The 27,622-nt window shown below is 37.9% G+C and overlaps 1 protein-coding gene across 1 annotated transcript in view; it reads left to right on the forward strand.

Moving 5' to 3' along the window:
- The window catches only part of scfd2 (sec1 family domain containing 2), a 139,656-nt gene that overhangs the window by 44,164 nt on the left and 67,870 nt on the right, over window positions 1-27,622 (forward strand). The window contains exon 5 of the mRNA XM_081378879.1: window positions 17,445-17,718. Within this exon, the coding sequence (XP_081235005.1) occupies window positions 17,445-17,718 (274 nt within the window). The remainder of the gene's footprint in view (window positions 1-17,444; window positions 17,719-27,622) is intronic.

The following is a 27,622-nucleotide window of genomic DNA, read 5'->3' on the forward strand; positions in this document are numbered from 1 at the left end:
AACCCCCCCAAGACATCTCTCTGATCGCCGTGTGCTCCTCTGAGTAACGTCTTAATCATAAAGGTGCTTGTTTTCATTCTTGCCCTGAAGACAAATTAGCTGAAAGTCAGAATTATGTTTTAAAACATAAACTGTGTTTGACTCAGTTCTATAAGAGATCCCCTCCATAAAAGTACACTGATGTGAGTGTGTGTGAGTTTACGGAGTAATTTCCTGTTTATACCTGAATCGAAGGATTGTAAATGTTTAGACAGTTTAGGTGTGCCAGGACGCAGTAAACAGATGCTGAAAAACAGACACATATTTCAAAGTTTAATCCCCCGCAATGACTGTTTTTATTAACCAACAAAATATGCAAAACATAGAGTACATGCTTATAAACACACACACCTCTGAATGAAATCGAACTACATGGTCTGTTGCTGCCACCTACAGATTGCAAGTATTTACACTTCCAAAGGTAGTTCATTCAGTTCATGTACTTGTGCAAAAATGTCTTTAACGTGTTATTTTAATCTTTTTAATATAACATGTTGAAGACCGTTTTGCACAATTTTGCATATATATACATCTATATGGCTGGAGGAGATTTATGTGTTGGCAAACTCAAAAGTACAAAACTCTTATTTTGAAACCTGGTTTCCTCTCATTATGCGCTCTCTCTCTCTCTCTCTCTCTCTCTCTCTCTCTCTCTCTCTCTCTCTCTCTCTCTCTCTCTCTCTCTCTCTCTCTCTCTCTCTCTCTCTCTCTCTCTCTCTCTCTCTCTCTCTTTCTCTCTCTCTCTCTCTGTCTGAACTAAAACCTCTGACTGTGTGTTAGATACACAAACTGGAATCAGATGGTGCCCCTCACATTGCAGACTGTGTGTGTGTGTGTGTGTGTGTGTGTGTGTGTGTGTGTGTGTGTGTGTGTGTGTGTGTGTGTGTGTGTGTGCGTGTGTGTGCGTGTGTGTGTGTGTGTGTGTGTGTGTGTGTGTGTGTGTGTGTGTGTGTGTTTTCAAGGGTAATGTTTTGTTAGGTGTGTTTTAGTCTGTCATTAATTATTAGGTCAAAGTCTATCATTTTTCCTGTGTGTGTGTTTGTAACTGGGAGCGAAAAAGAACTTTAGTTGAGTAGCAGCTTTAGTGTGTTTTGTGTATATCTGCATTTTTCTTACATTCTTGCATAGCAAATAAAGCCAAAATGAATCACAAAATACTTTATACGTTCATGCAAATGCAACACACTCATGACATTTTATATATGCAAAACTTTAAGTGAAAAACATTTGGAGCACAGATATTGTCTTTGTTTTAAAGATGAGTTGAAAACTCATTGTGAGATATAGTCACAATTATGAAAAATAAACTTGCATTTGAAAATATGAGTATGCAATTTTGACACAACGTTGCAGTTACAGGGAATAAACTTGCAATTGTGAGAAATAAAGTTGCAATAACAAGAAAGTTAGTTAAATAAGTAAAATTTTATTTTTACACTGGCAATGGGAAACAATATCCATAATTTGTGTTTAATGCTAAGAAGAATGGATTACAGAAATATTTTTTTTATATATATTACCATTTTATTGGCTGCATTAACAGAATATTTAGCTGTATTCACCAGCTTGTAGATGGTGAAGTTTAACCCCTCGCATAACAGACGTGTACGTGTTTTCGCATGTGGTTCCAGAGTCATGTCACAGTGGCCATCTTATGGTCAGCGGTGACACTGCGGGGAGTGTGGCCTGTCAACTCTACTCGATTGTGTGCATGTCTGTAAACACTGTCTAAACTAAATGATACCGTTAGCATAACCATACAATTACAGAGAAGAGAATGGGGGAATTTACTGGGATGTTCTTACTCTATTTATTTGTTCGCTGTGTAAGACAGAGATGGAAAGCACAAGTGTGTGTTTGCATACTGCAGCAAAAACAACATTACGCTGCGTTGATTATTTTACATACTGCATTGTTCTCATCCAACGGCACAAATCACATCGAAACCACAGCTGCTCTGGTTATCAGATGGTCTGGCCTTGTTCGAAACCGCTGGACCTGTCAAACAGACAAGGCTTGGCACATTGTTTGTTTTTGAGGTAAAGGACAATGGCTCTGATCCAAACCCTAGCAAGCTGCCACATTGTCTGCTGTCTGTATAGGTAGATATCTTTTGAGGCAGGATCAGGATGCTAAGTAAAAGGTAACTTCATATATTATCAAAACTTCATACAGTGCTATTTTAGTAATATATATATAATAATATTTATATATAAGTGTAATATTTATAATATATAATTTTTTTTTTACTAAAATAGCACTGTATCAAACTTGAAGGAATTGACTGTCATCATTCTAGGAGTGTCTTATAATATGTGATGTTTGTGTAGATTGTGGTCAAAATCTTACAAGACAGCATTATGTTGCTGACTGTTAGGAATGGCAAGAGTGAAACCTAAAAACAGCTATTTGCCTTATTAACAGGATTTTTAGGCATCATCAGCATGATTCAATGGCTCACTATAGGCTTTGAAACACAAACTATATTTGTACCTTTATTTGTCATTGCTATATGGTATAAGAATTTTAGTATATCAAGGTGACCTGGTCTATGACGCACACACACACACACACACACGCACTTGAGAGAGCGGAGGGTGGCTCATGTTTAAAAGACAAGATTCATGAGGATGTTCTTACATAAACTTCCCTGATACAGGCCAGACCATCTGCCTTTACCTTTAAGAGAACATCCATCAGCTATATCTAGCATTACCTTTAAGAGCATCTCATTATCTGTGCAGTTATCTCTCTTTCTGTGTAAACCGCCTACGCCTCACTCCATTCATCTCCCTACATTTCTTTAGATATCGTCTGCATCTTTCTCTTCTTGCATTAAAAAACCCTTCCTCTTCATCTCATATTCATCCCATCTACTCATCCATCTGTTTTAGTCTTTTTCTGTGGACAGATTGAATTGTGTTCTAGTGTCATCCATGACAACCAAACAACACAACTGATGCAAAAAACAACCTATAACAGATTTTTTTTTATACATTCAGCCATCAAGTGTGTAAATTTTGCTCAATGTGTACATACAGAATACAGCATATGGGATGAATGCAAAAGCAGGACAACATACAAGTTTCCAATATTTATGCATTGTACACATACCGTTTAAAAGTTTTGGGTCTGTAAAAAAAGGTTTTAAACGTTTTTGAAAGAAGTCTCTTATTCTCACCAAGTCTGCATTTATTTGATCTAAAATACAGTAAACCAGTAATATTGTGAAATATTATTACAATGTAAAATAACTGTTTTCTATATTTAATATATTTTAAAATGTAATTCATTCCTGTGATGGCAAAGCTGAATTTTCAGCATCATTACTCCAGTCTTTAGTGTCACATGATCCTTCACAAATTATTCTAATATGCTGATTCGCTGCTCAAGAAACATTTCTCATTATTATCAATGTTGAAAAGAGTTGTGCTGCTTAATTTTTTTATGGAAATCATGACACATTTTTTTTACAGGATTCTTTGATGAACAAAGTTTTTTTTGAGAAAAAATACAGCATTTATTTAAAATATAATAACATTGTAAAAGTCTTTACTGTCAGTTTTGAACAATTGACTGTCCTTGCTAAAAAAAAAAAAAAAGTATTAATTGCTTTTTAAAAAAATCTTACTGATCCCAAACCTTGGGTTTAAACAGTAGTGTATTACTAATCAATTTGTCATTTTGCTTTTTCTAAACCGAATCATCATCTGGGGGGATTTTCTCAGCAAATACTGATATATGAATATTTGTATTCACCTTTTTAATTGATTTTGTTAATTAAGCTGCATTTCATATTTTTCATTGATTTTTTTTTTCTGCTTTGCTTTTATTAAAAGCAGAACCAAATAAATGATATACAACATTGAAAGCATTATACAGCAGGGGTCATTTTTGCACACACATACACTCACACACACTGATGTGCTGCTGGTCTGGCACGTGCGGACTGGGTTTCATCTCCATAAACTCCAGAGAGTTGGACTCAATGAGCTGAATGAAATGGCTTTGATCAGGTATAAGGAGGCCGTTTACAGCCTGATTGATGAAATGAGTGCTGGACTCCCAGACTGTCTGTGTCTTACTATAGCCACTGCACTGATCATGCATTTCATTCAGCTCCTCTGTATATTCACTCACCACATATCATCTCTGCCTCTACAGAATAAGACCGGGTCCTGTGGTCATAAACCACATCAGATCAGGGATCTGCCCCCAGCTTTCTATAATCCTTCATTTAGATAGGGAAGCCCTTACTCTGAGAAACTGGACAGTTAGGCTGGAACTATGCATTTTGTAAGTGGTTCATTGACTGCATTGTTCAAAGAGAGTCCAAGAGCCCCTACATCAACATTGAAGACCTGAATGGTGTTGCAACAATGGTCCACATACCATCAAGCATTTGTAATGTTTAGGCTGGGTAGCCATTCTTGACAGCACACCATCTTTGTTTTGTCTCTCTTGCACACAATTGTTTTCAGGGTTTTCTTTATTATTATTTTTTTATGTTGTGGTTTGTTATTCTGAGTGTTGTACTTTAATGCTAATGAATTGCTATGGTGGAAAGTGTGTGTGTGTGTGTGTGTAAATCTTTAAATTGCCAAATCTTCTTGATATTTCATGATTAAGTGTTTCATGAACAATCATTCTTTTGAGTCATATCTTTTCAATGATTAATAGATGTAGTTTCCTAAACTGGTATGAATGAGTCATTTACGAATCAGATTGGTTTGGATTTCAAGTTTGAAAACTCACTGAATGACTCAATGATCTGGTCATAGTGGTTCCTGAGTTCATAGCTTATGATCAGTGAATGATGGCTTAAATGTAATTCTCTTCTTTACACAGAGCTATGTTGTGACTTTGGAAGACTTGGAATATAGTCTAGGAGTCATATGGACAACTTCGGTGATATTTTTATGGTGCTTTTCCATCCCTCATCCAGGGCCGGAGTGGGGCCCACAGCCCGGGAGTTTCAGGCCCAAGACCGGCCCACTTTTTCCATGGTGGAATTCTAAATTAGCACTTTTTCTAAATTGGATAAATGAAGCAACAGTTCAGCTCTGACTATTGTGTAGTTTGTATTAATAACAAATAATGTAAAGGTTAAATAATAATTCACTTAGACTTTATAAGCAATTGCGAGTCGCGACTTTATTTCACACAATTCGGACTTTATATTTCGCAATTCTGACTTTATAACGCGACTTTATATCACAATTCTGACTCTATATCTTGCAGTTCTGATTTTATAACACAATTGCGACTTTATATCACACGATTCTGACTATATATCTTGCAGTTCTGACTTTATAAGCAATTGCGACTTTATTTCACGCAGTTCTGACTTTATATCTTGCAATTCTGACTTTATAAGAAGCAATTGCGACTTTATTTCACGCAATTTTGACTTTATATCTCGCAATTCTGACTTTATATCTCGCAATTCAGAGAAATAAAGTCAGGATTGCGAGATGTAAACTCGCAATTGTGAGATAAAAAGTCGCAATTATCTTTTAAAATGTTTTATTCTGTGGCGGAAAAAAGCTTCCATACCTCCTGGCCTCTTCCTCCCATCCATCCTCCCTGAAGCGTACCGTTACTGTAGGGCCGGCCCAGCTATTGGTAGGCGCCGACGGTGCCGCGGTAGCCCACCTGAGAAAACGTTTTGGAATGGACGGACTATGGACCCAACCAACTCTATAGGAGGGGAGGGGAGGGGAGAACTCCCTCACATGGTACAACCCATGCAGAGGCTGCGCGCTGCGGTGTCAGAATGCGAAACGTGTGTAGCCTATGTAACTAACGTGACATTGAAATGTGAAAAAACAAAACAAAAAAACAAAAAAAAACTTTCCTCGACCGGCCCAAAAGTGAAGCGGCCCACCGGGAATTCTCCCGATTCTCCCGATTACCCACTCCGGGCCTGCCCTCATCCATTCATTAATTGCGTGGAAAAGACCAGAACATTCTTCAAATTTCTCCATTTGTCTTTAGTTGAAGAAAGAAAGTCGGACAGGTTAGAAACGACATGACAGTGAGTAGAAAGTCGTGCAGGTTAGAAACGACATGACAGTGAGTAGGCCTAAATAATGACGGAACTTGAATTATTTTGGGTGAACTGTCCCTCTAAGAAGGGAGTGAGAATCCAATGACTAATGAAGTTATAACTTTTATTACTCAAATTGTATTATGATTTAATGAATAGCTTGAATGAGCTTAGCCACCAGCCTCTTTTAGTAGTGTCCAGTCTTGCCTCACTTTCTGACATCATGCTTTCATACACAAAGCTTATTTTTGGCCGGTTGTAACCTCTTGACAGCAACGAGTATTCTTAGGGTGCTCTGTTTTTACAGCCCTTCTTATAAAAGGCTTCAGGCATCAAACATACACACATCAACAACATTCCTCCAGCGGTGTGCCCACAACAACAGTACCCCCTCCCCATAAAAGGCCCCGTCTCCCACTATCTTACCCTAGAGTCCCTGCTGCCCTGAGGGCCGTAGAAGGGCTCCATTGTGTGGAGAAAGGCACCTGGTTTTGGTTAGTGCCAAACTGGATACACACTCTCTCACACAGTCATACTAAAACACACAGCAGGGTCAGCTCCCTCTAGAGGCCCATCTGGAGTTAATTTCCTGTCGGAGACTGCAAGCCATTACAGGCGTGGTCTGGCAGACCCTCGTGATTGGATGAGGGACAAAGGGTGGAACGAAACTGCACGGTTATTTCAATTATTGGCTTACGAGACCTTTTTTCTTTCATTTTAGGAATTTTGTGTAATTTCGAGTGTTTACATTGCACATATTTTATAATTTGTGTAGAGTGCAACAGTTCGTTTCTGGAAGTAAAACTCCCATTCATTTTCTCCGTAAAGGAATTGATTTTGAACGATAACTTCTAAAGACAGACTTACTGTGAGCAATATAGGTTGTTAATTTATGATATATGCTTTCGTTGAAATCATCAGTCTGCATTATTTCATCTTATTTTTCAAATAATCATATGCAACAGTTATTCAACTGTTGGAAGAACTACATTACCCATGATTCTGCAGAGAAATCTCCACTCCCATGCAGCACTATTAATGATGTAGAGTTAGTTTCCCTACGCTCTCTGTACACATAATATGCAGGGTAAGTGTACCCATTAAGCCCATGTACCCTTTAAGCCCACTTTCAACTCTGAAGTCAAATTAAATGAGAAAATAATATGTTATGCTGCTCATTATTTTAACCTATCCAGTGATTTGTTACATCCCTGGCATTTTTTTATTGCATACCAATCACATTTGCCAATGTTGAGTTAGCCCCACCCACGTGCATGCTGTCTCAGGGGACCTCACGCAAAGTCACCCCAAAACTTTGGTGTTTCGGGACCCTTCAGAAATCAACACATTTCTGCAATTTTTAGCCATTTCTTTGGTAACTACATTGATATTATATCAAATAAGAGATGATTTGTGTATGAACAAATAGTACTTTATCATTTTATATAATTTTCCTTTAAATGGAAAGATGAGTTTTATTAGCTTGCATTCAAAGCTTATCTCTACTGTAGGTCAAACCGTTAGCCTTACAGAAAGGCTAGACTGCCAAAGAATTAAGCATGTGAACTGCAAACAATAAATGTTTTGTGATTCATTTTACATTCATTTACAAATAAATACATCATAAATTGTTTTGTAGAGAAGATTATTTTCATAAATGAACTTTTTTTTAAGATGGGCTTATACAGTGCCACAAAACGCATGCAAACTAGAGCCAACACAAGCTAACCTTGAATGAAAAAAACATTTCTCACTGTTGGCACAATGAAAATTACAATGATACTTAGTCCACAATATATTTAAGCTCCATGCATGTATTATCTTACATTTTTAAAGGAAAACATTGTCTTTTTTCACCATTACTCACTGTGGAACCATGTATAAGCCCACCTTATGTGTTTCAATAAAGAATCCCTCTAATTGCAAACTTTGATCAATTTTCTGAAAGTGTTTAATGATAAAATTTCTTTGTGTGCTTTTGCCTAACCTTTTACCCTTACCTAACTTACTACCTTAATTTACAACTATATTTAGATAGGCCTACAAAATACACACATTCATTCAAATGAGATAGAGCCCGTTTTGTCCTAAAGTCCTTAATGTATAACTGGGCATAAAACTGTGGCCCAAAATTTGAAATAAATTCTTTTGAATTAAAATATTTCTTTCTAAAGCTACTTTTTGTAATGTCTGTTTAATGATTTTCTCATTTAACACAATGATGACTTTAAATGATCTTTTGGGGATAATTTCTCAGCCAAATTTGACGTGTGATTAATTTGCGAAAAATTAGATTAATTAATCTGCACATCATGTAATTAATTTTATTTTATTTATTTTTATTATCGCTTGACTGTCCTAATAAAGTGTGTGTGGCAAAGATCATTGGCAAAGATTCATTGGTTCTTTCCCTTATTAAAGCCGTTAAGTAAAAAGTCCTGTGCCTTTGTCTGATTTTCAAATACTTTGTTGGTTGGTCTGGTTCATGGCTTATAACTTTTAAACGAAGACTTTTTAAAATCCCTATGGGGAAAATGAATTGGGAAAAATACTTGCGGAACCAAGGCCGCTGAAAAAGTGGACGGGCACTGTTGCACTCTATTCTAAAATGGTCAATTTGCCTTCAGAAATACGTGAATCTCTTGGGCTAAACCATTACATCTCAGACCAATGATATCACTTATATTGTACATTTAGTCTTGATTACATTATTTACCTAGACATTAACAGTTCAGTGAAACAGAATTATGCTTAATGGCGAGAGTGTGGTGATACAGTTTCCATAAGCTTAACTGTAACCCTGTTTATCAGTAATTGCAGCTAATGGTTGTTGTAGCATGTAGCGACAATAGGGCTCAATTAGCTAATTGTAGTTAATAGCAGCAGTAACATGTAGTGGCGGCGTCTGCTCTCTTAATTGTTTCCTATGACTTTAGTTATCAACCACACAGGCCTTTTCTAGAAAACAAGCCACTGACAGTTTTTACCTACTAAACTATAGCAAAGCTAGCTGCTGTTTTAGAGAAATACCACACCACATTTTATTGCTTAAACGTCTTGTTTTGGTTTTGGGTTTATTAAGAAAGGAAAAGTGGGTTAAGGAGTGACTGTGTATTTTTATATATGTTGTTTTGAGGCTAATGACTTTAATGCTTCAAAGGTTAGCCAATATGCTTAGCATTCGGCATGCTGTCTTTACCATAAAGTAGACTTTGTCTACGTAATGTGTCAGATTCTGTGCTACTAGGGATGTCAAAAGTAGTGGTACTTCAGTGATATTAAAATAAAATAAGCTTTTTGCTTGAAATTGTGTGTCTTTCTTAGATTTCAAACTCATATGCACGCTAATCTGATTCAAATCTGTTACTTTGTTCATGTATGTTTTCACCAGTCCTATCCAGCCACAGTGTTGACGGTTCTTGGCATCTTGATTTTAATGCATAACTGCAATGTAGTAGGAGTATCCAGTTTTTTGTAAGCCACATGTTACCAAACCCTTGAATTTCTTTTCTTTCTTTTTTTTTCTTTTTTTTTTTTTGGCCAAGTGCTTTTTTCATCCATGATCTCATTTGGTTTTCACATTTTTCTGCATACTTCATGAATTGATTAATCTAGACTTCTAATGTTAGGAATGGGTGGAGAGAGAAAATGATTCTCTGAGGACTGAGTTTAGTATTTCAACTTTCCTCCATTCCTTATTTTACTTTGTGAAGGAAAGCCCCTTGATTCTATTGGGGGAAATAATGGTTCAGATTACTACGTCAACAGCTGTAAATTTTAAATCCTTGCATTTTTCTCCAGTGTGTGTGTGTGTGTGTGTGTGTGTGCTTGTGTGCGTCTCAGCAAGTCACTTTACTGAACAGCCCAATTAGGTGAACATGACCCTCACACAGATGTCAGGTGCTATAAAGAACACAAACACAGACCATTAGGGCCCTGGATACGAAGGAAGAGCTTTTAAAAACACACACACTTTCACTCAGACAAATATATTGGCAAGTTTTCACATAAATATAGTCTGCTGATCTCCTAATCATCTTTTAAACACAGTAAACAAAAACTGTATTCTGTACTATCCCATCTAATACCTGTGGGAAAATTACTATGCAGTTCGGGGCTCAGCAATAAGGATACTGTTGGCCCGAGTTCAGTGTGAGAGAGTTTGGGCAGCATTCATTTAAATTCAATTTATTTTTGTTTGTTCGTTCCCCACTCGCTTGCCTATTTAGGCTTTAAACATTTGGGGCCCTATCATACACCCGGCGCAAAGCAGCGGCAAGTGTTTTTTGCTAGTTTCAGTCCGACGCAGTTATCATTTTCACGTCCTGCGCCACGTTGTTCAAATAGCAAATGCATTTGTGCCCATTTGTGCGCCCATGGGCGTGCTGGTCTGAAACCGAGGTGTGTTCAGGCGCATTGTTGGGACATTGCTATTTTGAGGTAACTGAAATAGACTGCGACCAACTGAAACCTGGTCTAAAGTCAATGGCGCAATTTTTTTTTGTTATTTAAATAGCACGGTAGTAATGTGTGCCTATTGGTGGGTCCACAACGCGCGTACACTGTAAAAAGATATTGTTGGTTTAACGTAAAAAAGTAAGTTACCTGGTTGCCTTAAAGGGATAGTTCACTTTGAAAATAAATTTTGGTATGTTTTAGCTTACCTCAAGGGCATCCAAGATGTAGGTGTCTTTTTTTCCGCAGTAGTTTCAATTTGGATATTTTTAGGTCAAACCGTTCTTGTCTGTCAGTCATATAATGCAGGTCGAAGGTCACTGTATCAAAACACAAGCACAGAGTCCAAATTAAAACAATTCCCCATCGTCCAAATTAAACAATTCCCCATCGTAAGTACACATTGATGGCCTAAGACACGAAACGAGCGGTTTGTGTGAGAAAATGAACAGTATTTATATCGTTTTTACCTCTTGTAACACAGCACACGTCCAAATGATCTGACGGCGCGGGCGGGTATAGATGTATACATAGATGTCGCCTTGGCTACGGTTTCATTCCAATGAACTGCGTAGCCAAGGCGACATCTATGTATATATCTATACCCGCCCGCGCCGTCAGATCATTTAGACGTGTGCTGTTTTCAAGAGATAACAACGATATAAATACTGTTCGTTTTCTCACACAAACCGCTCGTTTCGTGTCTTAGGCCGTCAATGTGTACTTACGATGGTGAATTGTTTCATTTGGACGATGGGGAATTGTTTTAATTTGGACTCTGTGCTTGTGTTTTGATACAGTGTCCATCGACCTGCAATATATGACTGACAGACAAGAACGGTTTGACCTAAAAATATCCAAATTGAAACTACTGCGGAAACAAAGACACCTACATCTTGGATGCCCTTGAGGCAAGCTAAAACATATCAAAAATTAATTTCGAAGTGAACTATCCCTTTAAAATTGAGTTCGTTGAAATTAAAAATTTGAGTTAATACAATGAAGGAGATTGGTTTAATTAACATACACTCAAAATATTATGTTATCTGAACCACATTCATTATCTAAGTTGATTTGGCAAAAGATAAAAAGTTGTGATAACAAACCATGAAAATAATTTTTTACAATGTACACTCTGCTTATTAAACACACAGGGACGAACAGCAGCACACAAACATGCCAAATAATAAAAATATAAGGATTACAATCCAAAATATTATTATTGTGTACATAAAGATATGGTGGAACCCGGCTTGTCCCGTAGATGGCCTGCTCACGCGCTTTAACCTCCCGCAGGTTCAGCAGATCCGTTTGCGCTCTGGAGACGGCTTTGGTCTTTCCACTATCAAATTCCGTCATGTAAATTGCGAATCTGCCCTGGTACGAGCACAACTGGCATTTAAAGGGAATGGGAGATGAGACTCTGATTGGTTTATTGCACGTAAAGCCCAAAACACACCCATTACTCATTAAGAGAATAGGGACAACCCTTTTAGAACATGCGCTGGGCGCGCCAACCATTTTTTCCGTCGTTAAACTAGCAAAAGTGGATTCGGACACGCCCTAAGTGCACTTGTGCCCTGCGCTTTAGACCATGCGCTTAGATCATTAAAATAGGGCCCTTAAATTTCATAATAATGTATAATTATAATAACCATATAATTTCCAGATATTATTACATATTTTCTTTTGATAAAATGTTAAATGTATAATAAGTAAAATGTTTCAAATAATTTTATAATTTTAAATAATACATGTATAAATTATACGTTTAAAACTGACAATTTTAATTTATATTTTGAATTTGTCATTTGTAGTGTGTGTTGGGGCCAGTGAAACTGTTGGCAGGGCAAGTAGAATTCTGAACTTCTCAAGCTGAAAAAAAAAAATAAAAATTCCTCTTCTGATCGTGTCTTATCTTGCCTTGGCTTCTAAGTGAGGCAGGACTGCCTTAAAAATTGGTGCATGACAGCCCTGGCACTGTTTATCCTTTCTAGCAAAGAATCACAGTGGGGCGAATACATTTGTGGAATTTTATGTAGTTTGTAGGTCAGATGTTGCTATGGTACATTTGCAGTCAAAGATGTTGCAGAATACAGTATCTCTTAGCATCATGATGTAGTGACAGCATCATAAAAGAATCTTTCTTTGGCCTGTAAATGAAGTAGAAAAGAAAACGCCTGCTCTTTTTCACAAATATTTGGGCTAAGGGTTCTGCAAGGCTTCTATTTCACAATGTCAAAGGATAAAAATGTGTTTTGTGGTAGAGGCTAGTGTGAGTCATGTGCCTTTTGAGGGAGTTTGTTCTTGTTTCCCTCGAATTTTATTCATTGTAAAACACGGGTCTGGGCTTTGATTCAGAATTTCGCAGAACAAGATTGAATGTGGCGCTCACGTGGATGTGTGTTAACTTTAGATAACATCATACCGAAACAGAGGTATAAAATAAAGAATTTTATGTCCCGTATATGTTGTGCTTGCGAAGGTTGTTTGGGTCGATCAGCTTGTTCTTTTTGTCATTATTGGACAAGGGCTCAAACTAATGCAGCAAACCTGATGCCATAGGTAAGGGAATACTTTTTTTGAATATATATAATCATTAATTTACTCGGAAATTCAGTCATATGACACCTTATATACTTAGTGTTGCCTTATATGCTCATCATGTTGATGTTTATGTCTCAAGGTTTTTCTGATCCTCCTTTACCATTTACTTTGCACAGGTCTCCAAAAGCAATCCTGAGCAAATCTTTTACCTTGCACAATAAAAAGTGGCAGCCACACCATCGTCTGTAGAGTTTGACAGTTGGCTTACCAGAACCGCATTAATTTCTGTTAGATTTGAGTTGTTTGTTATTGATAACCATTTTGTTAAAGGAAAATTATTGATCAAGATTCACTGTGGTTCCTCTCAATTAGCTGTTTCTTTTTAAATGTATATCCTTTCGTTCATGGTGTTGTGAACATGTGATCCATCACACCCAGTCATATGCCAAGTCAATCTCCCTCTTAGAGGTCGACCGATTCATCAGTTTTGCCGATATATCGGTACCGATAGTTGATTGGTGGAACCATAGATATCATATAATAAAGGCTAGATGTCTTACGGCGGAGTCACTTCCAGCATCACCGGCGGCCATCTTACCAAAGGGAAGCTGTGAATTAAGGAGTGATCAGCACGCACACAAATCCTCTTATCTCGCTGAAATCTGGACGGATTTACAAACGGTTTGGTTTCTTACAAACGTTATTAACGTGGCTATAATTCTGAACGCTTAAGCATTTTGAACATAATTATTCATATGCATGCAGTGTTATAGCTACATCTCTGACCTTTATAACAAACCAAACCGTTTGAAAATCGGTAGAAAATTGAGCAAGTTATGGTTATTTAAAAGTACATGCACCATGTTACGAGTGAGCGAGCACCCTGTGGTAAGATGGCCGTCGTGTGCGGACGTCGACCTCCATTGGCCAGCAGCGCGCACGAGACATCTAGCCTTTATTATATGATATCTATGGGTGGAACTATCCTTATCGGCAAAAATACATACCGATAGTTTTTCCGGGTTGCGTCCGTTGCTGGAGCAGCTGAGAAGCGTGCACTGTCAACGCAGTAGGAGAGCACTGAGAAAGGACTGCTGGCATTATACAGAGCTAGAGCGGCCTCTAGAGGCGGAATAAAAACTATCACTGGCACCACATGTTGTTTGTAGGCTGCGCGCAGCACAGAGACACTTCAGATGCGCATTTAAAACACTGACAGCGAAACGGTATGAATACAGAACACTACAGTCCATGTTGCCATTTTATTATAAAGTAATTAATTTGTTGACTAGATGCTGCATTAGCAGAGAAAGAACAGAAGTATGTCTGCCGTCGAGGCTGAGAGGACTAACATTAGTAACGTTAGCCTACCTCGAGCGGTTAAAACAATATGACAAAAACACATGCAAACCTGACCCAAATGTTTAGTGTCGCAATTTTTACCATCTATTTTTATTAGTTTATATCCAGCTGGTCACTTGTATGCTTTCATTAGCCAGCGAAGTTGCATATTTAAAGCTATAGTGACGTGATAGCTTTCTCAACATTGATATGTTCAAGCAGCCGACAGATACACAAACAATTCAGAAACGCATTTGATTCAATTCTTTTTTTTTATCACTGCAATACATTTTGTTATTTTGATTAGATAATCACCAAGTGTTCTAATAGGCCTATATCGAATCAAATAAAGTGAGACTATACATTTATGCAATTTTAATGCTCCTTGGCATTAAACAATTGTCCAATTACAAATGTATATTGCATAATGCATATAGTTCATGAAAGCTAGCTAATACATCCTTGTTAACAAATAGGCCTAGGACTTGCAAAGTGTTACCTATGAAATTTACGTATGTTTCTAAGTTAAACCTAAAAAAACCTGTAATATTTTAATGTTTAAATTATTTTCTGTAGAATTCATTCTGTTGAACTTCTCATTTTATTATATTCATATTTAGATATTTATTTAATTTAGCACATTTCAGTTCAGCACTGTTTTACTTATGTGTTATGTTTTTTTTAATCCAGTATCCATTTTAAAAATATCGGTTGATTAATTGGTTATCGGCACGTACAGTAAACCTAAATATCGGTATCAGTAAAATCCACTATCGGTCGACCTCCATATCCAGGCCTGCATTTAGAATGATTCCATCCAATGGAGAACGAGTGAGTCCCTCATATCCAGCCGTTCTGGCTGGGAGGTTATATAGCACAACGATCTGAATTAGCCCGCTGGGGTTCGACTTCCTCTAACTATTTGAGTTCCCCCAGAGCACACTCCAAGAAAGAACATTCTACAAATCAGAAACTAAATTCTATTCCAATTCTGTACACCATGGGTGAGACCTTAGAAGTCTAATGGGGAATCTCGAGTTCGAGTTCGGACACTCGGGAGGTCGTAATTGCACACGGCACAACTGTACTGCACAGTGAGCCGGTGGCAATTGCACGAGCTTTTGCGCTAAACATGGAGACTGAAGCTTTCAATGTTGCTGCTATAGCTTTGGATAGAAAGAAGAAAGAAAAAAAAATGATTTGTTGAAGAGCAGAGAGCAGCACAGCCATTCCTTTCAACAGAAACAACTAGAGAGTGTATTGTATAGTGTGTGTTTGTCAGTGTATGCGCACGCTGTATGGTTACAGCCTCTGAGCTATAGCTTAATAGCATTCATAGATCTAGCCTGTGACGTGTTTGTGTGTGATTTGGCAATATGGGACAGCCATGCTGGTCAAAATCAGGCCGACTCCCCGAATTTTTTAAACATGCTCGTAATGTATTCGGCTCATCTCGTAATTCCTCTCACACAATGCGAGCCACAACCATATGAGCATCAACGATTTCCACATGATTTCTTCCAAGTGAAAAAATGGCGTGTGCGCCTGACTTAACGGTGTGGAATTTCATTTTGTCTGAAAGAATAACCTTCAACACACTCTTTTATTTCTCTTCTGACTGATAATGGTTACCTCATAAGATGATTCAGGTGGGCCGCTCATGTTCGGAAGGAAGGATGACACGCGGGGGTCTAGTGGGCTGAGACTCCATGTTTCAGTGCTTTGGAATGTATTGTTTGGTTGTCATTGTACTCCCAGGCTCAGAGGGAGGATTTTGTAGTTTTCAGATATGAGATTCTGAAGCAAGGCCAGTTTAGCTCTCTCTAGAGAGAGAAAACGTGTTTGTGTTGGGCAGAACAGCTCTGCTGAGCTCAATAGGGACGTTTTTCATTGCATATGAAATCCATCCTCAAGGTTATTAGATTTTGTTGCTTTCAAATACTCACACGCTCTAACACAAGCACGCAATCATTCTCAGACTCACACGAACACTCACAAACATGTTGATTTGTATCTCAAAAGTCTGTCCTCATGTGTACTGAGCAGTTTTTGAGTTAAATTTGCTCTGATATTGTTGACAACAAAGATTTGTGGAAACTTTTCAGGGTCATCTGCACTTCCGTTGGTTGGGAATAAATCTTGAACTCTTGGGCAGCTTCTTGACAAATGTAGTTTTTTTTTTTAAATGGACAGCAATTATGCAGATTATGATGAGTTAAAGACATCATATAGTTAATATACATAAAATAAATATTAATATTATATACTTTGTGTTATTGTCAATGTAATGACATTTTACATTTAATTTTAATAATATATAAAATATTTGTTATATATTTGTGTGTATATATGTATACACCCAACCTTTCAAAAGAATACTACACTTAATACAAATATGCATTAAATGGATCAAAGGTAACAGTAAAGATTTTTAGTTAAAAAAAATATTTTGAACTTTATTCATCAAAGAATGCTGATAAAATGTAGTTTCTGCAAAAAATATTTAGCATCTGTTTTCAACATTGATAATATTAAATGTTTTTTGAGCAGCAAAATTTAACAGGTATTTTAAATTGTAATATTTCATATTATTTCTATTTTTTGCTGTATTTTAGATCAAATAAATGCAGCCTTTGTAAGCATAAGAAACTTTTTTCAAAAGCATCATGAGATGGGATACGAGAAAATATTTTAACCCCACTTAACCTTTAAAAGATATTTTAGCAGATCTCATCCATAAATGTGCTCTGTAACAGAATTAGGTATTAGTTCAGGGTCAGAACAAATAATTGCTCCCTTCAGTACTGATTTGCTAAAGAATTTAGCATGCGTAAAACTGGAAAAGAGTGCGGTGGAGATCTCTGACATAATGATTGATCGTGTCATGGAAATAACTAAAGCAGAACTTTGTAATTCCTGCTGGATAAATGTCACCGCTGTAGTTTGAAAGATGCGATGCTACATTTTTAATAGTCTTAATATTGCTGATGAATGTCTTGTCTCTGTTCTTCAGGCCTTGGGGGACTCTGACCTGGCAGAGGTTCTGAAACAACTTCTTCCCCTCATAAAGTCCAGTGAGTCTGGAACAGGTTCTGACTCTGGCGAGCTGAGCATGGATGATCTTCTGTTGCTGCTGGTTTATGTGTACTCTCTGGCCCAGGAAGCATGTCCGGCTGGTGCTGAGGAGGGAAAGCATGTGGAGAAGGTGGAGAAGGAATTGATTGGTGCATTGACACTCCGACTCACCCGGGAGACCACGTTAAGCCCTCTGCTGCAGGACATCACAGGTCAGTGGTGGAATACTAGTTCAACATGATCCCAGTATTATTATACTAAAGCAATAATGTGCAGAGACAACTAGAAGTCAGTTAGTTAGTAATGATATAGTGTCACATTATTGTCACTTAGTCTCCACATCATTGCGGGACTTCATGAAGCTGTCATGCCTTAAAGGAGAACTCCGGTCAATTTTAACATTGAGCTCATTTTTTTGTACATTTGGAGTGCTGTCAGTACAGAGAACAACGACAAAAATTGGTGTTGCCTACACCGTGTTATCCTCTTTTTAAAATTTGCACCCTGTTGACATCAATGGGGCAAGTTTTAAACCTGCTTTTAGCTTCTTAACATCCTTGATGTGTCATTACAAGTGCACAGCTAATGTGAGTGATTCCTTTAGAGTGATCACGGGTGAATCTGACTGCAGTAGATGTGAAAGATATGAATAAAAATTATGTTTATTCAGCCAGCGCACATACCTGTATTTACATCCTGTTTTCGGTCGAAGGCCACAGTAGTCGATTGTCGAGTTCACGCGCGTGATCATGACCTATGAAATGTTAGTTTACATTTGCCATCATCTAATATGCTCACTTGTTCATTTTTAAAAACACTAATAACTGTTAATGCAATTTTATTTATTTATTTAGACAAAATAGTATAACATTTTAATGTAAGCCATAACTTATCAGTTTCAACCTACGTTTTTATATCAGTGCATCCCTAAATATTTGTTTTAGAAAAAAAAAAAATTTGCCACACCTCAAGACCATTAAAATTAATTTTAAAAATGTGTTTATTGCTGGAATGGTTAATTTTTTTTAGTCCAGAACATTTTGTCAACTGCCTATATACACTACCGTGTTTTTATTAGGGCCCAAGCCCTGAAAGGGCGAAGGCCCTATTGTTTTCGGTAGGATTATTATTATTATTAGGGCCCAAGCCCTGAAAGGGCGAAGGCCCTATTGTTTTCGGTAGGATTATTAGGGCCCGAGCACCGATGGTGTGAGGACCCTCTTGGAATTGCTCTGTTTATTATTATTATTATTATTATTATTATTCTCCGCATTGAATTGCATTTTTGAGGGCCTAAACATGCGCGAAAACTCACGAAACTTTGCACACGCGTCAGAACTGGCGAAAATTTACATCTGATATAGGTTTCAGAATTGGACGGGGCAAAACGGCTCGATAGCGCCACCTATAAAAGTTCAACGGAGTGCGCCTCCCGCAACGTTCCACGTACGTGCACGAAATTCGGTACATACATGTAATGACCTAATACCTACAAAAAAGTCTCTTGGAGCATAGCCCTAAACCCAACAGGAAGTCAGCCATTTTGAACTTCCTCCCAGATTTTTGTGCAGTTTTTGACATTTTCAGGCCTCATACTTTAACGAACTCCTCCTACAGTTTTAATCTGATCATCTTCAAATTTGGTGAGTGTAATCTTAAGGCCTTTGCGACGTTAAATTGCGAAGATCTTGAGTTTTCGTCGAAGGGCGGGTCCTCCGCGGCCTGACAAATTTTGATGTTTCGCCATGAAACAGGAAGTTGCTGTAACTCAGGCATGGAATGTCCAATCTGCCCCAAACTTCATACGTTTGATAAGAGTTCTGTCCTGAACACATGACCATGCTCATATTCAGTTATAGTCATAGCGCCACCTGCTGGCAACAGAAAGTGACATGTTTAACACTGTTATGGACTCCTAATAACATATAAAAAAGTGCCAGCAAGTGCTAAACATGCTAACAACATACTAGAAGCATGCTAAAACATGCTAGCAAACTCTTAGCTAAGTGCTAAAGCATGCTATTATTGCAATTAAATAGGAATTTGCTGTAACTCAGGCATGGAATGTCCAATCTGCCCCAAACTTCACACTTTTGATAAGCGTTCTGTCCTGAACATATCTACATGAGAATATTCAGTTATAGTAATAGCGCCACCTACTGGTAACAGGAAGTGTCATGTTTAACACGTTGATGCCATTCTAGCAACATGTTAAAAATGCCATTGACTTCTAAACATGCTAGAAACATGTTAAAACATACTAGCAATACTTAGCTAAGTGCTAAAGCATGCTAATTCAATGAAACAGGATGTTGTTGTTACTCAAGAAGGCAATGTCCAATCTGCGCCAAACTTCACACTTTTAATAAACGTTCTGTCCTGAACACATGACCATGCTCATATTCAGTTATAGTCATAGCGCCACCTGCTGGCAACAGGAAGTGACATGTTTAACACTGTTATGGACTCCTAATAACATATAAAAAAGTGCCAGCAAGTGCTAAACATGCTAACAACATACTAGAAGCATGCTAAAACATGCTAGCAAACTCTTAGCTAAGTGCTAAAGCATGCTATTATTGCAATTAAATAGGAATTTGCTGTAACTCAGGCATGGAATGTCCAATCTGCCCCAAACTTCACACTTTTGATAAGCGTTCTGTCCTGAACATATCTACATGAGAATATTCAGTTATAGTAATAGCGCCACCTACTGGTAACAGGAAGTGTCATGTTTAACACGTTGATGCCATTCTAGCAACATGTTAAAAATGCCATTGACTTCTAAACATGCTAGAAACATGTTAAAACATACTAGCAATACTTAGCTAAGTGCTAAAGCATGCTAATTCAATGAAACAGGATGTTGTTGTTACTCAAGAAGGCAATGTCCAATCTGCGCCAAACTTCACACTTTTAATAAACGTTCTGTCCTGAACACATGACCATGCTCATATTCAGTTATAGTCATAGCGCCACCTGCTGGCAACAGGAAGTGACATGTTTAACACTGTTATGGACTCCTAATAACATATAAAAAAGTGCCAGCAAGTGCTAAACATGCTAACAACATACTAGAAGCATGCTAAAACATGCTAGCAAACTCTTAGCTAAGTGCTAAAGCATGCTATTATTGCAATTAAATAGGAATTTGCTGTAACTCAGGCATGGAATGTCCAATCTGCCCCAAACTTCACACTTTTGATAAGCGTTCTGTCCTGAACATATCTACATGAGAATATTCAGTTATAGTAATAGCGCCACCTGCTGGCAACAGGAAGTGACGTTTAACACTGTTCTTGACTCCTAATAACATATAAAAAAATGCCAGTAGGTGCTAAACATCCTACCAACATACTATAGACATGCTAAAACATACTAGCAAACACTTAGCTAAGTGCTAAAGAATGATATTACTGCAATTAAATATGAATTTGCTGTAACTCAGGCATGGAATGTCCAATCTGCCCCAAACTTCACACTTTTGATAAGCGTTCTGTCCTGAACACATGACCATGCTTATATTCAGTTACAGTCATAGCGCCACCTGCTGGCAACAGGAAGTGACATGTTTAACACTGTTATGGACTCCTAATAACATATAAAAGAGTGCCAGCAAGTGTTAAACATGCTAACAACATACTAGAAACATGCTAAAACATGCTAGCAAACTCTTAGCCAAGTGCTAAAGCATGCTATTATTGCAATTAAATAGGAATTTGCTGTAACTCAGGCATGGAATGTCCAATCTGCCCCAAACTTCACACTTTTGATAAGAGTCATGGCCTGAACACATCTACATGAGAATGTTCAATTATAGTAATAGCGCCACCAACTGGCAACAGGAAGTGACATGTTTAACACGTTGATGCCGTTCTAGCAACATGTTAAAAATGCCATTGAGTTCTAAACATGCTAGAAACATGTTAAAACATGCTAACAATGCTTAGCTAAGTGCTAAAGCATGCTAATTCAATGAAACATGACTTTGTTGTTACTCAAGAAGGCAATGTCCAATTTGCACCAAACTTCACACGTTTGATAAGAGTTCTGTCCTGAACACACATCCAAGCTCATATTCAGTTATAGTCATAACGCCACCTACTGGCAACAGAAACTGACATGGTTAACACAGTAATGCAGTACTAACCACATAATTATTGTGTACTAAGCATGCTAGAAACACACTAAACATGCTAGCAACACTTAGCTGAGTCATGAAGCATGCTATTATCACCATTATACAAAACATTTTGTAACTGACTTTGACATACTCTTACTATATATACCTCCTTAAATGTACATTTCCCAACCATGCTCTGTCTTCCTAAAGCCACCGAGTGTTGATGGCACGGGTGCGAGGGCCCTTTCATCGCTGCTTGCAGCTTTAATTATTATTATTATTATTATTATTATTATTATTATTATTATTTTGTCAACCTTTCGGCCACTTTTGGGGCCCTTAACATGCTCGAAAACTCTTGAAATTTTGCACACAGGTCAGAACCCGCGGCCATCAGGGCCGGACTGAAGCTGGTACCCGGGCGTGGCAGGGGGGCTCGACAGCGCCCCCTGGAACGGGATCCGAACACTTGTCCATAAATCAGACACGCTTGCATGTAATAATATGAAACTCGGTACACATATAGATCTCATCGGGCCGAACAACTTTCGTGCTCTAAGTTTTACGCCAGCCCAACAGGAAGTCGGCTATTTAGGGTTGTTTGGAAACGCATGCTGTGGAATTTAATGTACTCCTCCTAGGGAATTCATCGATTCGCCTCCAAACTCGGTGTGCATGAAGTCAAGACATTGAGGATGCTAAATTGCGGACGGATTTTTGATATCTCGAACGGTTTGGCTGTGGCGAGGAAACGAATTTATGGCGAAAAAATGAAACAGGAAGTGTGTTATAACTTCTGCATACATTAACTGATCTTGATGAAACTTCAGCAGTGTGTTTGTTGTAAGAGGCCGATCGCACAGATGTGACTATTGTGAGTCAAATTTATAGCGCCACCAACAGGCAGCAGGAAGTACATCACTATTAAAATGCTTTGAAATCACTGTCTTATTTTTACCAGATTTGCTTCAAACTTTATGTGTACAATGTAGACACACGGCAGATGTAAACCTGTGAAAGGATTATTGATATCTTAGATACTGTTGCCGTGGCAACGCATCAAACTTTAATATTCTTTTTTTATGCTTTTGAGACTCTTAACATACTTGAAATTGCATGAAACTCGACAGACAAATCACATTTATTATCCAGTAGACATGTGCAAAGTTTCAGAAACGGGCGTGGTGAGGGGCTCAGTAGCGCCACCTTTAGTCATAAGTGGGGGTGTTAGTTTTATCAACAGCAACAAAACTTGGTATGTGTATTGTTCTCATCAAGACGGACAACTTTCTAATTTACATGAACCATCTCTGACCAACAGGAAGAGAGATATTTTGGTTTGAATGTGGATTTTCTGAAGAATTTTCTCTCCCTCTCTCTGTCTGTGTGTGTGTGAGGGGAGGGGGGGATTTGACTATTGCTTTTATATTGTTAATCAAGGTTTCAGGGGCTTTTGGGGTCCTTAACGTGCTCAAAAACTCTTGAAACTTTGCACACAGGTCAGAACCCACGGCCATCAGGGCCGGGCTGAAGCTGGGACCCGGGCGTGGCTGGGGGGCTCAACAGCGCCCCCTTGAACTAGGTTCTAAAACTTGATCCATATATCAAACACGCTCGCATGAATTAATATGAAACTCGGTACACATATAGATCTCATCGGGCCGAACAACTTTACCCCGGTCAAGTTTTACGCCAGCCCAACAGGAAGTCGGCTATTATGGGTTGTTTGGAAAACGCTTGCTGTGGAATGTGAAATACTCCTCCTAGAAAATTCACCGTGCCCCCTTCAAACTCGGTGTGGATGTAGTCAAGACATTGAGGATGCTAAATTGCGGAAGGATTTTTGATATCTCGAACGGTTTGGCTGTGGCGAGGAATCGAATTTATGGCGAGAAAAGAGAAACACGGAAGTGGAATAACTTCTGCATACATTAACTGATCTTGATGAAACTTCAGCAGTGTGTTCGTGGTAAGAGGCCGATCAGATGGATGTAGCTATTGTGAGTCAAAGTTATAGCGCCACCAACTGGCAGCAGGAAGTGTGTCACTTTCAACATGCTTTTGACAAAAGTGGGGGGGTTAGTTTTAACTACAGTAAAGAAAAAATTGTTTGTATATTGTTCTCATCAAGCCGGACAACTTTCTAATTTACATTCAATAGCTCTGGCCATCAGGAAGTCAGATATTTTGGTCTGAATGTGGATTTTTTTGCAAAATCAGCCTCTGAATTTTTAGCCACTCCTCTTAAACTATTTATTTTATTCGTACCAAACTTTTTCAACATGATGAAACTACATTAAATATGCTAAATTGTGAATGGATAATAAATATCTCAAACGGTTTTGCTATGGCGAGGGATTAAATAATGTCCAAAAAGAAAACACTAAAAGTCTTCTAAAAATGTAATTATATACCATTTATTTCTATATAAATGTATACAAATATCACAACTAAACCCATTTTATTCTGTTTTTGCAATTCAAGAAGAATGAAAAAGTTAAAACAGGCTATTTAGTGCTATTTGGTTCAACAAAAAAGCAAACATAGGGCTATACTGCCCTCTTGTGTCCAAAAGGACATCAAAATAGTATATAAAACTTTTTACCAGGTAGGCCAATATTGTATTTAAATATACATGTATTATGTATGTGTCTGAGGATATTTTCCCACCGGTTAATCGACGTGTGACACGAGTGGGTGCTTTTAAATCGCTAATATAATAGTGTAAGAAAAATAATGATAATGTTGCACACACAAATCACACACATGTGGGAAAGAATGATGCTTTTAAACAACACTAAACCGCCATTAGGTGTCGCCAGGCATCCATCTTAATAAGCGAGTCATTGATTCATTCGTTCAAACGATTCGTTCGAATGAGTCGATCATGATTAAGACAGATGTTTATGGATTGATCATTCAATCTTTGAGTCAACCGATTCGTTAAAAATGCTGAATCGTTCAGTTATGAGAAAACATGTGATGCGTGATGGTTCTGCCGTGATCTTTGTTTAACTATTTTCGCTGCTGAAACAGAACAAAAACAGTCAACATTGCATCTAAAATGTAAGTGACTTAATTGTACCTGTTGTATGAAATCTAGGGGTGGGAGAAAAAATTTATTCTTAGATGCATCGCGATGCGGACGTGGACGATTCTGAATCGATTCACAAATGTCAAAAAATCGATTCTCTTAAAAAATATTTTTCTAATAACGTAATATTGACGGAAGGCAAAAGGCGGAACTCTAAGCGGACATGCGTGCAGTATGTGGCGCGCACATAACAGAGAAGTTTCTTCTGCTCACCAAGGCTGCATTTATTTGATTAAAAATACAAACAAAAACAGTAATATTGTAAAATATTATTACAATTTAAAACAGCTGCTTTCTATTTTAATATATTTTAAACTGTTATTTATTCCTGTGATCAAAGCTGAGTTTTCAGCATCATTACTCCAGTCGTCACTGTCACATGATCCTTCAGAAATTATTCTAATATGATGATTGATACTCAAGAAACATTCATTATTATTTTAAATGTCGAAAACAGTTGTGTACAGTCTTTGATGAATAGAAAGTTCAAAAGAACAGCATTTATCTGAAATCTAAAGCTTTTGTAACGTTAAACACTACCGCTCAAAAGTTTTGGGTTAGTAATAATTAAAATTTTATTTTTGGGGGAAATAAATAAAATAAATCAGTACTTTTATTTATGAAGGATGAGTTAAACTGATCAACAGTTACAGTAAAGACATTTATAATGTTAAAAATATATATATTTGAAATATATGCTGTTCTTTTGAACTTTACATTCATCAAAGCATTTTGAAAAAAAAAAATCTGTACACAACTGTTTTCAACATTGAAAATAATAATGAATATTTATTGAGCATCAATCATCATATTAGTATGATTTCTGAAGGATCATGTGACACTGAAGACTGGAGTAATGATGCTGAAAACTCAACTTTGATCACAGAAATGAATTACTATGTAAAATATTTAAAAATTGAAAACAGCTGTTTTAAATTGGAATAATATTTCACAATATTACTGTTTTTGTTTGTATTTTTAATCAATAAATGCAGCCTTGGTGAGCAGAAGAGACTTCTCCTAAAAACATTAAAAATCTTACTGACCCCAAACTTTTGAACAATAATATATATATATATATATATATATATGTATGTGTGTGTATGTATGTATGTATATATATATATATATATATATATATATATATATATATATATATATATATATATATATATATATATATATATAATATAGCTGCGAGCAGCGATGGAGGGCCAAAGCCGTCCATAGGTAACTAAAGGCTCCGGGGTTGCGGTGCCACCGGCTTGGGCCCGTAATCGCTGCTCGCAGCTATATTTATTATTATTATTATTATTATTATTATTTTGTCAACCTTTCGGGCACTTTTGGGGCCCTTAACATGCTCGAAAACTCTTGAAATTTTGCACACAGGTCAGAACCCGCGGCCATCAGGGCCGGGCTGAAGCTGGTACCCGGGCGTGGCAGGGGGCCTCGACAGCGCCCCCTGGAACGGGATCCGAACACTTGTCCATAAATCAGACACGCTTGCATGTAATAATATGAAACTCGGTACACATATAGACCTCATAGGGCCGAACAACTTTCGTGCTCTAAGTTTTACGCCAGCCAAACAGGAAGTTGGCTATTTAGCGTTGTTTGGAAACGCATGCTGTGGAATTTAATGTACTCCTCCTAGGGAATTCATCGATTCGCCTCCAAACTCGGTGTGCATGAAGTCAAGACATTGAGGATGCTAAATTGCGGACGGATTTTTGATATCTCGAACGGTTTGGCCGTGGCGAGGAAACAAATTTATGGCGAAAAAATGAAACAGGAAGTGTGTTATAACTTCTGCATACATTAACTGATCTTGATGAAACTTCAGCAGTGTGTTCGTTGTAAGAGGCCGATCACATGGATGTGACTATTGTGAGTCAAAGTTATAGCACCACCAACAGGCAGCAGGAAGTACATCACTTTCAAAATGCTTTGAAATCAGTGTCTTATTTTTACCCGATTTGCTTCAAACTTTATGTGTACAATGTAGACACACGGCAGATGTAAACCTGTGAAAGGATTATTGATATCTTAGATACTGTTGCCGTGGCAACGCATCAAACTTTAATATTATTTTTTGATGCTTTTGAGACTCTTAACATACTTGAAATTGCATGAAACTCAACAGACACATCACATTTATTAGCCCGTAGACATGTGCAAAGTTTCAGAAACGGGCGTGGTGAAATGGCTCAGTAGCGCCACCTTTAGTCAAAAGTGGGGGGGTTAGTTTTATCAACAGCAACAAAACTTGGTATGTGTATTGTTCTCATCAAGACGGACAACTTTCTAATTTACATGAACCATCTCCGACCAACAGGAAGAGAGATATTTTGGTTTGAATGTGGATTTTCTGAAGAATTTTCTCTCCCTCTCTCTGTGTCTCTGTGTGTGTGAGGGGAGGGGGGATTTGACTATTGCTTTTATATTGTTAATCAAGGTTTCAGGGGCTTTTGGGGTCCTTAACGTGCTCAAAAACTCTTGAAACTTTGCACACAGGTCAGAACCCACGGCCATCAGGGCCGGGCTGAAGCTGGTACCCGGGCGTGGCTGGGGGGCTCAACAGCGCCCCCTTGAATGGGGTTCTAAAACTTGATCCATATATCAAACACGCTCGCATGAATTAATATGAAACTCGGTACACATATAGATCTCATCGGGCCGAACAACTTTACCCCGGTCAAGTTTTACGCCAGCCCAACAGGAAGTCGGCTATTATGGGTTGTTTGGAAAACCCTTGCTGTGGAATGTGAAATACTCCTCCTAGAAAATTCACCGTGTCCCCTTCAAACTCGGTGTGCATGTAGTCAAGACTTTGAGGATGCTAAATTGCAGACGGATTTTTGATATCTCGAACGGTTTGGCTGTGGCGAGGAATCGA

The sequence above is a fragment of the Scardinius erythrophthalmus genome, assembly GCF_964197995.2.
Source record: "Scardinius erythrophthalmus genome assembly, chromosome: 11".
NCBI classification, from domain to species: Eukaryota; Metazoa; Chordata; class Actinopteri; order Cypriniformes; family Leuciscidae; genus Scardinius; species Scardinius erythrophthalmus.